The 14,721-nt window shown below is 51.1% G+C and overlaps 7 protein-coding genes across 7 annotated transcripts; 2 read left to right on the plus strand and 5 right to left on the minus strand.

Moving 5' to 3' along the window:
• Positions 1 to 721: 721 nt before the first annotated feature.
• On the minus strand, positions 722 to 3,304 carry FIBRA_02701 (uncharacterized protein; the record flags this gene model as incomplete). The annotated part of the gene is made up of 5 exons (XM_012324555.1): positions 722 to 1,015; positions 1,066 to 1,151; positions 1,210 to 1,429; positions 1,480 to 1,652; positions 1,708 to 3,304. 5 exons carry the CDS (start codon positions 3,302 to 3,304, stop codon positions 722 to 724), a joined length of 2,370 nt encoding a protein of 789 aa, XP_012179945.1.
• A 216-nt stretch (positions 3,305 to 3,520) lies between these two features.
• On the plus strand, positions 3,521 to 4,320 carry FIBRA_02702 (uncharacterized protein; the record flags this gene model as incomplete). Its single annotated transcript, XM_012324556.1, has 5 exons — positions 3,521 to 3,640; positions 3,701 to 3,815; positions 3,867 to 3,963; positions 4,013 to 4,130; positions 4,201 to 4,320. The coding sequence occupies 5 exons, from the start codon at positions 3,521 to 3,523 to the stop codon at positions 4,318 to 4,320; spliced, it is 570 nt and encodes a 189-aa protein (XP_012179946.1).
• Positions 4,321 to 4,461: 141 nt separating this feature from the next.
• FIBRA_02703 (uncharacterized protein) lies at positions 4,462 to 7,557 on the minus strand (the record flags this gene model as incomplete). The annotated part of the gene is made up of 22 exons (XM_012324557.1): positions 4,462 to 4,548; positions 4,599 to 4,844; positions 4,932 to 4,938; positions 4,996 to 5,129; positions 5,189 to 5,258; positions 5,312 to 5,338; positions 5,393 to 5,422; positions 5,487 to 5,518; positions 5,573 to 5,656; positions 5,724 to 5,787; positions 5,842 to 5,869; positions 5,921 to 5,957; positions 6,013 to 6,186; positions 6,243 to 6,253; positions 6,308 to 6,403; positions 6,453 to 6,514; positions 6,575 to 6,647; positions 6,699 to 6,761; positions 6,816 to 6,850; positions 6,906 to 7,018; positions 7,051 to 7,212; positions 7,264 to 7,557. The coding sequence occupies 22 exons, from the start codon at positions 7,555 to 7,557 to the stop codon at positions 4,462 to 4,464; spliced, it is 1,929 nt and encodes a 642-aa protein (XP_012179947.1).
• Positions 7,558 to 7,837: 280 nt separating this feature from the next.
• On the plus strand, positions 7,838 to 8,549 carry FIBRA_02704 (uncharacterized protein; the record flags this gene model as incomplete). The annotated part of the gene is made up of 4 exons (XM_012324558.1): positions 7,838 to 7,843; positions 7,897 to 7,996; positions 8,053 to 8,340; positions 8,401 to 8,549. 4 exons carry the CDS (start codon positions 7,838 to 7,840, stop codon positions 8,547 to 8,549), a joined length of 543 nt encoding a protein of 180 aa, XP_012179948.1.
• A 126-nt stretch (positions 8,550 to 8,675) lies between these two features.
• On the minus strand, positions 8,676 to 10,328 carry FIBRA_02705 (uncharacterized protein; the record flags this gene model as incomplete). Its single annotated transcript, XM_012324559.1, has 4 exons — positions 8,676 to 9,174; positions 9,230 to 9,870; positions 9,923 to 10,056; positions 10,103 to 10,328. 4 exons carry the CDS (start codon positions 10,326 to 10,328, stop codon positions 8,676 to 8,678), a joined length of 1,500 nt encoding a protein of 499 aa, XP_012179949.1.
• A 279-nt stretch (positions 10,329 to 10,607) lies between these two features.
• Positions 10,608 to 11,961, minus strand: FIBRA_02706 (uncharacterized protein; the record flags this gene model as incomplete). Its single annotated transcript, XM_012324560.1, has 5 exons — positions 10,608 to 10,992; positions 11,045 to 11,579; positions 11,634 to 11,810; positions 11,860 to 11,894; positions 11,948 to 11,961. 5 exons carry the CDS (start codon positions 11,959 to 11,961, stop codon positions 10,608 to 10,610), a joined length of 1,146 nt encoding a protein of 381 aa, XP_012179950.1.
• Positions 11,962 to 12,327: 366 nt separating this feature from the next.
• FIBRA_02707 (uncharacterized protein) lies at positions 12,328 to 14,488 on the minus strand (the record flags this gene model as incomplete). The annotated part of the gene is made up of 4 exons (XM_012324561.1): positions 12,328 to 13,212; positions 13,264 to 13,619; positions 13,671 to 14,112; positions 14,186 to 14,488. The coding sequence occupies 4 exons, from the start codon at positions 14,486 to 14,488 to the stop codon at positions 12,328 to 12,330; spliced, it is 1,986 nt and encodes a 661-aa protein (XP_012179951.1).
• Between the last annotated feature and the right edge of the window lie 233 nt (positions 14,489 to 14,721).

The raw sequence follows: 14,721 nt of genomic DNA on the forward strand, positions 1-14,721 counted from the left end.
CACCGACAGATATACCTCCAGAAAGTCGAACTTCGCGCTATAACCTGCGCGATCGGACGACCACTGCACGCTCCTCCACACGAGGTCGTGCAGTCTCTCGGGCGAGCTCATCAAGACAAGAATCCAGCTCCAAACGGACCTCCCCAATAAAAACCAGGGGGTCCAAAGCTGCTCCCAGCAGGCGAGAGTCGAGGAAGGTCGTGAAGTCTGTACGCTAGGAACGTAGTCGAACGGCTATCTTCAACAACAGCCCGTGTCCTACTCCAGGGGGGCATTCTCCAGGTGTGATATTTCGGTGTCTTCGCTGCATATATATTTCACGGGTTCCACACGCCACTTGTACCTGTATTCGCACTTCCATCGACATGCCCATATTTTATTTCCTCTGTTGTACTTCTTCTCCCGACCTGTAATTCGTGCCTATCGACCACATTGCTACCTATTCGATCTTCGCTTCCCCATGTCTACCGTGATACGAGTTGGATCTTGCCAGGAGATATTATTTGTGGTGGATGAGATCCGGGATTGTAGCCATACTAGATACGCTGACTAGCTTTGCAACTCCGCTTTCGCAATGAATACAACAATTACATGCTCGTTATCCATACTAGGTAGAGGTTGACACAATAACAAGGGTATCCGACATGGTAGAACAGTGCTTCTCTATCACAAGAAATGTCCAAGGAAAAAAGGAACAGAAAGAAATCTAGTGCCTATGGTATCATCTAACCCATTGCCTGTCCACAGCCATCCGTAGAACATCTCCTGCATTCTTCGGTCCTAAAGACAGGGTTGCTTTCGCGGAAGCTTGCGTCTTTCTTCTACCCTTACGCTCAACAGGAGGCTTGCAAGCAGCCACACGCTGGCCCAGGATCGCCTCGACCTCACGGAGACATTCGTAGCATTCTCGCTCGGTGAATGTGGAGGGATTTGACGCTGCGACGCTCTTCCGCGAGGCAGCCGGTGGTCGCAGACGTTTGGAATGCAGGAATTTCAGGGAAAGATAGTGCAACCACTAATCGTGCCTCGTGAACACCCGCGGCATGCGATAGAGAAAATACACACCATGACGTTTGTTAGCGGGCAGTAGCCCTCCCATGAGTTGTTGTTATGAGTCTTCATTAGCCGATAAATGTCGAACTGATAATCCCCTGAAGATAGTGCTAATAATTAGTTGCATTAGGCAGGTTTGGGCAGCAAGACGCTGACCTTCGCCCTCGAAAATTTCATCGTCAAATGGGGTCCAGTAGGTCGTGAGGCCATTCCCGTCTCCAGTATCCATGCGAGCAAGGCCCAGATCAATGATGGTGGCTTCGACACCATGTATTATATGGTCCATTGGTAATTTTTTGGAAGAGGGCCGGCGTGCCGGTTGTGTAGCAATAGGTAGATTTTTCACAAGAATCTGTCCCCAGTGCAGATCACGGTGCTATCGGTATACGATTAGAGGTCTCCCTGGAGGATCAAGATCAAACCCACTTCAAAGCAAACGAGATCTTCCGCTTCAGCTAGCGTACGCGTTACTTGCCAAAACAAACTGCAGGCTTGCCGCCAGCCAGTCTTCGAAGCGTTCTGGAAAGTATATGCCTCTAGGTCGGGGCCGCCGTTGGGTAAGACGATGATCGCATATACCTGTGATACGTTGAAGGTATCTCCATGAAAAAGCATCAGTTTAGCCGCCGTCGCAACCAGATGAGATCCACTTACCCGGCCTGATGCTCTCACTACCTTTCTTCTTGTTGTATTCGTCCCACAAATCAAGTAATAATGACGGATACCTTCCGCGCACGATGTACGTTCGGAGGAGCTGAATGAAGCCTACACACATTTCACCTGCAGCGCGAGTCACGATGATCTCCTTCAAGACATCTTTTGCATCGCTAGGCGCGGGGGAGTCCATATCGTTCTCAGCGCTATTCTTTGTCTCATTCCGCAGGGGGATTATCTTCAAAACTACATTCCCTATACCAAATACCTCCGAATATGACGCCTCGCCAATTTTCTCAAAGCGCGCCAGCTCAGCGTCATCTTCAGCACGTACGATCGCATCAAACGGAAACATTTCGATGAAGGCGGAAAATTCATGTGGTGTGGTTTGAGAGCATTCCTCGAGGAGTGGCCGCAAATGAGGGGGTGGAGGGGATGCGTACGTATCAAAGTCATCAACAGCTTCAAGAGTAGCGGGCGAGATGGCGAGCTTTGAAAAGTCGATAGAGAGATCAAAATCGGTTGGGGTCGTAGGTGAAGGTGGGGATGGCGGCGCAGGAAATCCGGGAACACGTCCAGGACGACGTCTGATCGGGGTGAGCTGTCGGCGTTTTGAATGATCTGCGACTGGGTACGGTGCTATCGGCTTTCGTAGGTGTGCATAATCGAGCTCTGAGGTCCACGGGATAAAAGTGGGCGCTGGTGGGGGCAGCTGGGTATTTTCTCGAATTCTTGGGATCGGAGCGGCCGGTTCCCGAGAGCGTGGTGGCTTGGGTATAGGTTGAGGCGAGTCAGACGGTATGAGGGCGATAGGCTGACATTTGGATCCTGCTTGTTGTGACCGAGTGGGACGTTCTGGGCGCTCTTTGAGGGACGCGTCAAGACTGCGTAGCTTGCCAACTGGTGTGGTATCTGCTTGATCAGAGTCAGACTCGTCAGAAGATATGACTATGGGACGCGCTCTACTCCGGCCTAGTTTTGAAGGCTTAGGGAGCAACGATTTGTCGTCGGTATCAGGAGATATGGTTAATACGCTGGGAGGTCGCGCAGATCTGCTATTCTCTACTATTTTGCGTGTCGCCTCAGTCACCTTGTTGACTTGGATGTCTGATCTAGAGACTCGCCTCTCCTGGCTTAAGCGATGGCCTCGTGCGTCCAACACGACAATGTCCACGTCGATGAATGGAGAAGAAGGTTTCAGTGGTGTGCTTTTCCCGACAGTCTGTTTCTTTTTCTTGCGCGCAGGAGGAGCTGCCGCAGGTGAGCCCGGAACGTTGACAGAAACCGCACTCAGAGGATGGCGGGCGGGCATGCTCACTGCTACACCTGCGACTTTGGCCACTTTAGGTGACTTGCGCAATCTCTTCCCAAAGGGCGAGGCAAGCTTCCTGGAGATCCCTGGTGAGTCCGAGAGAGCGGAGAAAGCATGTTTCTTTCTGCGATTGACTGGGCGGGAAGGTGAGACAGACGAAACCTGCTCGGGGCCGTTCTTCGCAGTGTCGCTCTTTTTCACTTGTTCCCGCTCGTCCGATGCGTTAACGATGCGATGCGCTCGTCGTCCGTAGGCATATACCTGTTTTGTACGAGTGCTGAGCATATTTCCTCAATTTTGACCGGATAATATAATAGGATTGGATGAAGATAGGCGAGCAACACAGCGGCGAAGGTAGACTAGGGAACTCGGGAGGAGCTCAAAACGCGCGTTGAACGCGCGACGCGTCTTTCCACGTGACCCCGATGGGCCAATGCGAAGAACTCGGTACTACTAGTACTACTCGAGCATCGAGGGCTAGTCCATTGACTCAGACCCATCATGGCCCTTCCCCCTCCCTTGCGAATATCTGTCACACCCGCCGAGCTTGAACTCATTGCATCTGAACAGCTGGTCGAGATTGTGCCTCTCGTTGCAATGGAACGTACCGCATTCATCTCTGTACAGTAAACTCGGCGCACTAGCTCGGACGAGAAACACTATCTGACATGATTATTCAAGGGCGCGTACGGTCCTCTCCGCCCACCAACAAAATGCAAAGTGCCGATCTGGATGGCCACAAATCTCAAGCTGAAAAAGAAGTGCCACATCGTCCCGCCGGATTGGCTCAACGTAGGTGTGTATGCTCTCTGCTATTCTATTGTAGATTCATTCACCGTACATCTAGAATTTCTACAGGAACGACTGAACAGAGAAACTAGCGTGCCTGAATTCAGCGAGTTGCCTTTTCGTTTTGCTGAGATCGCCAAAGTCCTGCTGGATGTGTATGTGCTCAAATAACTGATCCGGTTCAGACTACTCACACAAATACAGTGCATCCGACGATGTATCTAACCCAGACAAAATTCGCTCACTGCTGCAGGACATCCGCGAAGCGCGACAGGCCAAGAGCAGGGATGGTCTATCCGTCCTCGACCACAGCGAACTCAGCGTATGCATATACACAATCTCACTGCTGGCAGTCTTTGATCTATTAACCCTCTTCTGTGCCTCGCGGTTAGCTTCCAAATCTGTCCTCCATGGAAATCAACGAGATCCGACCGTTCTTCATCCGCTCGATGGGTATCTTAACAAAGCTCGTGCGAGAACCGAACCCACAGCAAATGAATCAACTCGAGTAAGCATCGACAATGTCAGGTTTATAATTCATTTGCAAAACTATACTGTACATATCTGTAGCGCTATAGTTATACTTCGAATAATCCAGGAGTCTTGGAATCCACATAACCAAAAAACATTGTCTCAGCTAGAGCTTGCAGCCGTCATGACTTGTTGATCAACAACTGTTTCAGCTCCTCCATTTGGTCCTTCAGCTGCCTTATCTCCGCCACTAACACCGCTTCGCTCGACTGCGAAATTATATAGGTAAATTATCAACAAGGAAGGTACCGGCACCTACGTGTGTGGTGTCCGGGAAAGCTTGCACGAGTTTATCGAAGGAAACTTTACTAATTTCGAGCCCGCGGGCAGCGTCATCGGGATGTACGTCAGGATTCTCGAATTCCGGTGTAGGCTCCCCGCCCTCGTCCGGGTGGCTAAACCAATCCTTAATCCACCTATTCTTCGACGGCTCTAGCTCGGCCTCATAGAGTGCGATACCCGACAGGGGAATAAAAAACAACACGAGCATAACGTAGCGATTGATCTGCAACGCAGTGCAGTGTTTTTAAACAAGTGGCTTTCCAAGACTGGAAAATAGGAGGCTTGCCTTGGCATAGGTCTCTGTACTCACGCAAGATCTAGGTGACACTATCAGAACAATATACGAAGCTCAGTGCAGAACGAAGTCAACTTACTCAAGCGGAGCGACAAAGAAGATCTCGACGAGATTGAACGGGGCAGGATAGACGTAGTCATCCGGAGCTCTGATCATACCGCCCACTTTTCCAGCAAAGTAGGTAAGATATTCCGCGGCAGCGTCGCCTACGACCTAACGATCCATGATTTAGTCCAACTAAAACTTGTAGGATAGCTCGATCAGCCACTGACATCATCGTACGCAGAGGAAAAGAGAGAGATGAGGACGTTTAGAAGAATCACCGCCGTCGCGACGTTCCAGCTACACATTGAGTTTGGTTTGTAGATCTCATTAAGCTTATTTGGACGACGCACAAATAGAACAAGATTTGACCAGAAGAACTGACATGATACACATTAGTAGATGCCACTAGTAAAGGTAGACAAAAGGTATACCTCGCTGAAAACATGTCATAATTCGGCGACCTTACGTCGACAAGAGAATATGGTTAGTTGTAATCGACGATATTAAAGACGATACTATGCGTACTGAAGCAATGCCTGAATTAACGCATGAATGACCTGGGATGTGGCTCAAAATCAGTGTAAAAAGACCATGCAACACGCACTGCTGACCTCATATGGATGATCACTTTGCCCATCCGCCGCATCTAGAGCATAAAGGCCTTGCATAAAGCCAACTCCCAGGATAGCCAGCAGCTAATTGGAAGTAACGGTGATAGACTATGAGCAAGTCGAGACTTGGGGGCTCGGGCTACTCTCTCACCCCGAAAAATATCCCAGATTCCTTCAGCATGCGTGCGACGCAGATTTGCATCGTCCCAACTGGTCTTCAAGCCCAAATAATTAGCATGCAAAGTTGCAGATGCAGATGCATGACCAACTGGAATCCGTCAAACACCGGGACCAGCTCTGTTCGAAGTTCAGCTCAATATTGCGGATCCAAAAGACATGAGCACTCACTCATCCTGTGCAAGTATCCCCAAAGTATGAGACACGACTAGTGAACAGACACAACATGTCCTAGACGAGGCTCACCAGATCAGAGGCGCGACGAAACTGAGGCATTGAAAGCTCCGCGTGCGCAAGATCACGTCATTCGGCGCGGACGACGCAATGCCCATCACGCGGAGAACGAACGCCGCAACGAGAAGTGAATCGGTGATAGTTGATACAACATCCCAAAAGCCGAGCGAGCGCCAGGAGACAAATAGAAATAATTTGTAGACCTATGTGGAGAAAGAATCTGATGTTGTAGACTGGAAAAGGGATGGCTTGCATTTACCTTGTGTATGTCTAGACGAACTCGCAATTCAGAGATGCAGAATAGGCACATGAGTGGACCCTAACCTTCAAAGGAGAGCGACAGTGCTAGCACATATAAGAAAATTTCCCATATGTCCAGCGCAGAATGGTCGGGGTTCAACTTGTCCAGAGGCTCGCGCACTGGATCGTAGGTCAGTGTGTTAATTCATCATTGCACCACACAACATACCTGCTTGTGAGTATGTGATTAGGAAGAAAATCCACACTAAAATACGGAAGATGTTTTGGTATCTGCGGTACAGATAATTAGGCTAGATGTCATCTAATTAACTCGACATGTGTTGGGCTCACCTGGGAACAGAAAGGCGGCCGGGGTCGAAATGAACCCAGAATCCATGATATCCATACTCCTTGTATGGGACGACTAATTGTAATGAATGATTTTGGCGTATCTATACGAAATTCATGGACGTACAATCGACATCGTGATCGTCCCCGTGTTTTTGCACGAGCTGACCTCGCCATAAATAATTGACCACTATCAAGAATCAGCAGAAGTTCTGTAAATAGAGTGCATAAATTGAATCATTACCATCCTGGGCTTCTGTCGATGATAAGAAGATCGTGCTGGGAGCATCAATACATACAGCTCTGGTCTGGGTCTCTAAATCTGGGCACTTACCAATGTGAATCAAATGCAGCTTCGAGAGCACTCGATTTCTCGCTGTAATCATCGTCAATTTCTTTGTGTCTGAAGCGCGTCGATAGCATAGGCACGACCTTGTCGGAAGGTGCCTGATGGACTACTCGGCGAGCTAGGACTTCACAGGCGACAGCTTCAGGAAGGCGGATGTGCGATGAGAATTCAGATATGCAGATCCTGCAAGCAGAACAAACATGCCTCTGCCATGATTCTCGCCCCAATCTGCTGGATTGTTGGTGGCATCCCACAAGAACTCCTTTCGCGCTTGCAGCAAACAGTATGGCAACTACGGTACCAATGCTTACTACATTAGAGATCACACTTTAAATCTTCTTACAACATCTGTGAAGTCGCCGGCGGCAGCGACATACGCGTCGACGACTTGGGACGTGATAACCCGACTGGTAGGATCGGCGATATTCTCCGGAGGGACTTCAACGGGGAGTAGTCGAAGCGTAAGTGCCCGGACACGCCTAATCAGACCTGGAAAATGGTAGTCAAGGAAATATCGAAAAGCTGAAAGGCCAAACACACTAGTGACTGTGTCGGGAGAGGGATGACGGCGCGCGCCGGTCCCCAAATGAAATGCCTCCGAATCGTCTTGACCGTTCGTATATGACAATTCAGACATACTGGATTACTTTTCCGTAACAAGTGATCCAGAGGTAGGCGATAGGTAAAGCACGCGACGCAAGTAATGGGGAAGAGGATAAGCAGGGGCCACAGTTACAAGGCTGCCGAGCTCTGGCCAAGGTGACACTGACGACGCAATGCATCACTCCCGCATCGGCGATTCGCGAATGAATATCGCGCCTGTCACGTGAGCGCATACTGCGTGGCCCGGAGTCTGCCGGCCTCTCCCCGTTGTGCAGTGTGTCGCCGGCAGCGCATTCGACGTATATTGACACATCATGCCAGTGAGTGCTGCTTGTTATCTTCCCGATGCAGGGGACTGAACACAGTTCCATAGGCCTATCATTCAGCCCTCAACGAAGAGCCCGATGTTCGCCAAGTAGGGAACATGTCCATCCTACCCATCAAGAGCAAGTTCCGTGGCCCAGCACCACAGGGTACGCACCATTCATCCCACACCACATATCCACCATTCTAATTCTTATGCTGCTAGCGGAACCTTCTCAGGCTGACATAATTGACGAAACACTCGATCTTTTCCGAGCCAACTCCCTCTTCCGCAACTTCGAGATCAAAGGCCCCGCTGACCGCCTCCTCATCGTCATCATCCTCTTTGTGTCTGACTGTCTTGCCAAGATCGGCACGTCTCGCACGGTGCCCAGTAAAATCGAGGCAACCAAATCGCTGAACACTCTTGCCGTAGACAACTTCCCGGTCCCCGGTGATGCTACGTTCGCGCTCAACTCGCACTATGCGCCTCCAGGGAGCAGGGCAGATGCCGGTAAGTATCCCAATTGGTATCACGTAAGGGGTTCTTTAGGGTTGACTGATATAATTCCAGATTATCTCCGAACATATCTTGTGCAAGTGCGGCAAGAGCTTGCAGCCCGCCTCGTAGAAATCTTGTATGCAGATGGGTCTGGTAAGCCCAGCAAATGGTGGATGTCGTTCCAGAAGAGGCGTTTCATGAGCAGGAGCCTCGCCACGTAGAAGGCGTCAAGCTGCACTGTACAACTACAATCGCGGTACGAACACGCACTCGCTGTAACAACCTCTACACACGACATGTATTCCAGTATGATGACCAGGAGTCGCGACTAGGCGAATATAGGTACTCTACTTCCTTCTTCTCTCGTTTGGATTTTTCTTTCCATATCCAACGACGGGCATGTCGCCGTCCATACCCCGGCTCCTAACGCTTCTCCCCTTGCCACTCACACCTGCGCTCATGATCTCCGGCACCCAATCAGGGTCCATCCAGCTGCTCACCACTGTGCCAGCCGCACCAGACCCTGCTCTTTCGCTCGCTGCTGTTAGCATCCGGCGCTCCTCTCGTTCGCGCTTCCCATCCGCACGCTTCTTAGCGCGCACCCACGCCAGTTGATCTTCTCGCAATACTAAACCCTCCCCGGGCCCGGTCCTGGCGGACCCTGGCTTCGGGGCAGGGATCGAGTAGATTGTACCACGGGTCTTGTATTGGAAGTTCTTTTTTAGGTGTACTTGCATTGCGGGAGTGTCCGGGCCTGCGTCCGGTGAGGAGATGGTAACAGAAGCGCGCAGTAGAGACGGATTCCCGCACGACGGGCAGAACTTGCGCGAAGAGTCTTTACAGATTCTGCCACATGTGAAGCCATGAGTGATCAGTACACGCCAAGCGGGTTGATACATACTTGAAGCAAGCATGGCACCTTAGTACCCAGCTTTTTACTCGCTGAATGCGCTTTCCATCCACGCTGACCAACCCCAGCTTCATTTGTAACAGCACGTTCTGCATAGCAAAATCTGCTGTCATACATCCAACTGGGATCTTCTCCTGTTTTCTCTTCCCTTTGGAGCCCGTTGCGGAAGGCAGGAGATCGAGGGCACGGGATTTGTGCAGAGCGACATTGGAAGGCGTAATCCACTCGCCTTCGCCATCATCGGAGTCCGATGGGTCATCATAAAGTGGTGGGTTGTCCACTGGTTCATTTGTCGGATTGGGGCCGTCAGATGGCGATGAGACGTCTTGAATAGCCGGCGAGTGCTGGTGCGACGATTCGTTCGATATTCGATGTAACTCAACATCGAGGGGTTCTCTTGATTGATCATCGCCTGGACCTGCACCCTCATACACTAATTCTGCCTCGTTACCATTTTGAAGCTCGACGTTTTCACTATCAGACGAAACTTCGGATGCTGGGGGCTCTTCCGCAGAGTCATCTTCCGACATGATATGTCGCTCAGATTCGTGGTCTATATCTTTTCCGTGATCTATTGTTGTGGATTGATCATCCAGTGAAGATTTTGGAGGTAGTAGCGTAGCTTCTACATTCTGCGAAACCTCCATCATCAAAGGGTATACAGGAAAACTGCAAATCACACACTTCACCCTTCTTCCTCTCATTCTCCTCCCTCGTAGTTTTCTCTCGAGTGTCCAGTGCATAGGTGAGAGCTAGGATGCATAAATCGGCGTGCGAGAGAACTGAGTAGTCGCCGGTCTTCTTCGCAAACTGGATGACTATTCGGAGATGAGACATATCTCTCCAGGCGATTGGGTTACGCACCGTGTGCCAATGATGTTGGATCAGGCCCTTGCACCTGTATCTGTACCCCCGCGGACAAACCTAGACGTTCAAAGTGTTCCCGTGCACGTTTGTCCTTCAGCTCATCGAGCACTTGAGGCACTGTGTAGTACGTTTCTGCAAGTCCGCGCAGGGGAGATAATGAGAGAAGCGGCCCTGCATCGAGGACGAGGTGCTCGCAGGCTGGTTGTGTCGTTGAGTTCGCCATGAGTGTCGGCCGCAACTCATCCTCGATCAAAAATCCTGCCCCCTATCACGTGCAAAGGTGGTAGCTTCTCGATCAAATTCACCGATCCGAATCGCCCTTGAGCTTTCTCAGCTCGGACTCCCTCCTGGCGCCGTCCGAGTCTGAAATTCATGCAATACTTACACACCTTTGCCGTTTGAATGCATTGTGAGCTAATGCTCCCAGAAGAGATAGTGATACATTTTATATTCAACTACATCCTAATCTGATTGTATAATATTCAAAAATTTCACCAATCTTCTACAGCAACTCCTTGAGCACCTCGACGATCTTGTCTCCAATCTCAGTCGTCTTGACGGTCCCACCAAGATCAGCCGTCCTCAGCTCAAATCCACCTTTGCTCTTTTCGTCAAGCACTTTGCGGACCGCATTCTCGATCGCCTGTGCGTAGTGATCAAGCCCAAGCGAGTACCGGAGGAGCATCGCAGCGCTCAGAATAGTACCGATGGGATTCGCTATTCCTTTTCCAGCGATATCCGGAGCTGAACCGTGGATGGGCTCATACAAACCTGGTGTGGGCTGGAAGTTGGGCGACAGTGCGTCAGCAACAGACGGTGCACCGGCCAACGATGCAGAGGGGAGCAGGCCGAGAGAACCGGGAATGACGCTAGCCTCATCGGAAAGACTGGAAAAACTAGTCAGGGAAGATCAAAAGAAGTACTAGACTATTCACTGACATGTCCCCGAAGAGATTCTCGGTCACAACGACTCCATTCAGCTTCCTGGGGTTTGCAACCATGACCATGGATGCAGAGTCAACCAACATATGATCGAGTTGCAACTGGGGATATTCCGACTGCAACGTCTCGACGACAACCTTTCTCCACAGACGCGAGCTTGCAAGAACATTGGCCTTATCGATTGAATGGACTGGCAGCGGGGGGTTGGTTGACAGGGCAATCTGAGCTGCGACACGAGTGATGCGCTGAACCTCAGGAATACTGTAGATCATCGTATCGTACGCGTTGTCGTCGTCGGGTCCCAGCTCCTTTCGCTCGCCGAAGTATGCACCACCAATAAGCTCGCGGATAACGATGATATCGACACCCTGGGCGACTGAAGGCTTCAAGGGAGAATACGCGAGGAGAGACTCCGAGGCGAAGTTGGCGGGTCGAATGTTAGCATAGAGGCCGAGGGCTTTCCGGAGACCGAGCAGACCCTGCTCCGGGCGGACTTTGCTGTTGACGTCCCACTTCGGGCCACCAACAGAGCCTGGCGCAGGGGTCAGTAATTCTTCAGAACAGAGCGATTTTATCCGACTCGCACCCATCAGGATCGCATCTGCCTCTTTACATGCCTTCAGTGTAGATTCTGGGAGAGGTTGGCCAGTCTCATCAATCGCACATCCACCGAATAAATGCGACTCCAATTTGAGCTCCACGCTGGGCGAGGCTGCAGATATCACTTCTAACACCCGGGTCGCCTGCGCGATTACATCAGGTCCTGATCCAAATGTCAGATATTTGAAAACAGACATTTGGACATCAATCACCTATGCCATCGCCAGGCAACACCACTACTCGGAAGCTGGTCACAATCTCAATGAGAGATGCCCGCGTGCATTTCGGAAGCGAGCTCACGATTTCTTGGCCATGGTCGGGTCGAAGTTATGATAGGTGAATTGACAATCAAGTTGGATGCTGAGTGCGGCTAAGACACGCACTCCTTTTTTGCAGGGCCCTCAGCTTAAAGTGAGGGAACACGGAGATATGAGAGGTTACGGGATGCCGCAACGAGTCATAGGGACATCGTACTTATGCACCAGAGATATATTTGATAGTGTATTTTCACGTGATTTGACTTACGGCGTAGTCGGACTTGGAGTCTGGAGGTCAGAATGGCCAATACTGTAAAAGTTGCTCATCACGAGGGTAAAAAAGTTCCTCATTTGCTCTGAACCAACCAGCGATGAGTCAAGTAACTCATACTAATCAGAGACGACATGATCCTCTGGAAACCCTTAAAACATATTCGCGAGTTTGCTCGCGGCTTCTCTAGCATCCAACCTCTGCCTCGTGGGCTGCACACGTACAGATTGGGACATGCCTACCACTGGCTGCCCTGTCAGGGGGTCTAGGTTGCCTGCAGGAGCTACAGCGGTAGGACCGGTGACCGAGCGCACCATATGCGTACTCGCAAGGGGCGACGAAGGTGCATTCCCCAGGGGGTGTGAAACCGCAGAAAACGGCGCATGTAGTGATTCCGGTGCTGTTCTTCCTTGCATTGCAGGCGAACCGGCTCGTGGAAGAGTGGCAGTAGGGGACGACGACGATGACGAAGTTGACTTAACAAACATGGATTTCGTGCCATCCATGAGGCGGCCACCAAGCGGAGGTCCGTCATGCAAAGGTGGATTGAAAGAAGCGTGCGAGGGAATCGGAGACGACGGCCCGGCTCCTGGGGATTGGGGAGCCAGTGTGTTCTTAAAGCCACCCGTGAAAGATGGGACAGGAGATCCAGGTAATGGGGCTGGTTGCGGAGACCCGTTTGCAGCGCGGCCAGGAACGGATCCCACGGCGGGTGGAACTTTGAAAGTACCACCGGGAGCAGCAGACGCAGGACGAGGAGGCTTAGAGAAGTCCTCTAGTGGGGGAACAAATGACGGCCGCGGCACTCCATTGACCTTGATGGGAATGTGTTTCTTCGCGGCATTGCTGACATCCGGCTTGAGGGCCTCCAGTTCGCGAAGAAGCTGCCGCTCGTACATGATAGACGAGCGCACATGCTCTACTAGGGCTGCGCTCACGTCATCTTTGACCAGACGTTTGTGCCTGTCCAGTGCGCGATGAAGATTCTGTGAAATGCCATCCGCTCGCTTCGCCAAAATTATTTCATATTTATTCGCCTAAATCAAATAAGCTAGGGGAATGAACTTTCAGCAATGATTGAGACATACCTCTTCCATCTCCTCGAGTGCTTCGTCAACTCTTTCCGAACGGATGTTCCCGCTGGCTTTCAACCGCTCAAGATTGCGTCGCTTCGATATCGTAGTCTTGACGGCAGCCTGGTAATCCTCCAAAACAGCTGTTCGCTGTTGTAGGGTTTCCTTAGCCGAGCGGGCATTAAGCCCTTGATAACCTAGTGTGTCTCCGACAATAACACATTCACTTATACTCTGCGCCTGATCAAGATCCGCCAAGCTATGCCATGCTCTTCCTATCTTCTGGAATGCATTGCCCAGCGGGGGGTGGGCCTCCGTGCTAGAAACATTGACTAGCTTATTACCCATTTCTGCACGATCCAAGCCGAGTGCTGTGGAATTGGTCAGAATCTACATGGAACGCCCATTGCATACGGAATCACCTTTTCTCGCCCGTGAAAGTTTGTCAATAGCCTTTGCGGCCTCGAAGAATTGCCCCTCCATTTTTGTCAACTCAAACCGAGCCCGCTGAAGCTCCTCGTCTTCATCGGGCACGCGGGGCCTAATTAGACTAAACCCACTCGATGCTTTGCGTCGCACATTGGGAGTGGGCTGATAGCCAAAATCACTCTCAACGAACGACCGAAGCTCCTCCTCGTGGATCAGAATGGGGTCCTCGCAAATTCTAGTCAACCACCTCTGGAGCATAATCCTCACTAACCGGTCATCCTCTTCGTCGGTGAGAGCTGAAGTCCGCGGAAGCGGTAAGGCGGGTATGATGGTTTGAGGTGTCGTGTGTATGATCGCCTCGTAGAATTGCTGGAACTCCAGATACGATCGCGAGACATTCCGGTAAGTGGAGCCAGTGAAATTGGCGAGGTTCGTCTGGGTGCTTCTATGTGAGCGTACACGACGCGTAAAGAGTGACTGCTACACTCGCCTGTGCGTCGAATCTTACAAGGATGTCTCTCCTGTTCCTGTCCAACCCGGTGATACGGACTCTGAGATACGGCTCCGCCTTCTCAAACGATGACCCATTAGAGCTTGTGGTTATACGCGGCGAGATGAGACCAGGCTCGGGCTGTCCATAGATCTGTGGCTCTTTTCCGTATGGCCCGGTCAAAGCATTGGCTCGCGACGTGTCAAGGTGCTGCGGTGATGGAGGTAGGTTTGAGACAGGCGTCGCTGGCGAGCGAGGGGTTGTGTGCCACGCAGGTTCGTCTGTAGGGAAAACTGAGCCCAATGGGTCAAAGGTGCTCATCGCTCAGCAAGTAGATAGCGTAGGAATCAGGATGGGTGAGGGTCGGCCTTGCTACATACAAGTGGCGCTGGTCATGAGCTTGGTGCCGCTCAGCACACAGAGTCCGACATGCCGCAATAATTTATGCAGATCGTTCACTGCACATATTGGTATTACAACATTTCATAATTACTGTTCTACACTGGCACCCCGCACATCTCTACTCTAGGATCAGAGCCCAAACGCCCACATCG

Source organism: Fibroporia radiculosa (genome assembly GCF_000313525.1).
Source record: "Fibroporia radiculosa TFFH 294 genomic supercontigs, scaffold1402, whole genome shotgun sequence".
Classification (NCBI taxonomy): Eukaryota; Fungi; Basidiomycota; class Agaricomycetes; order Polyporales; family Fibroporiaceae; genus Fibroporia; species Fibroporia radiculosa.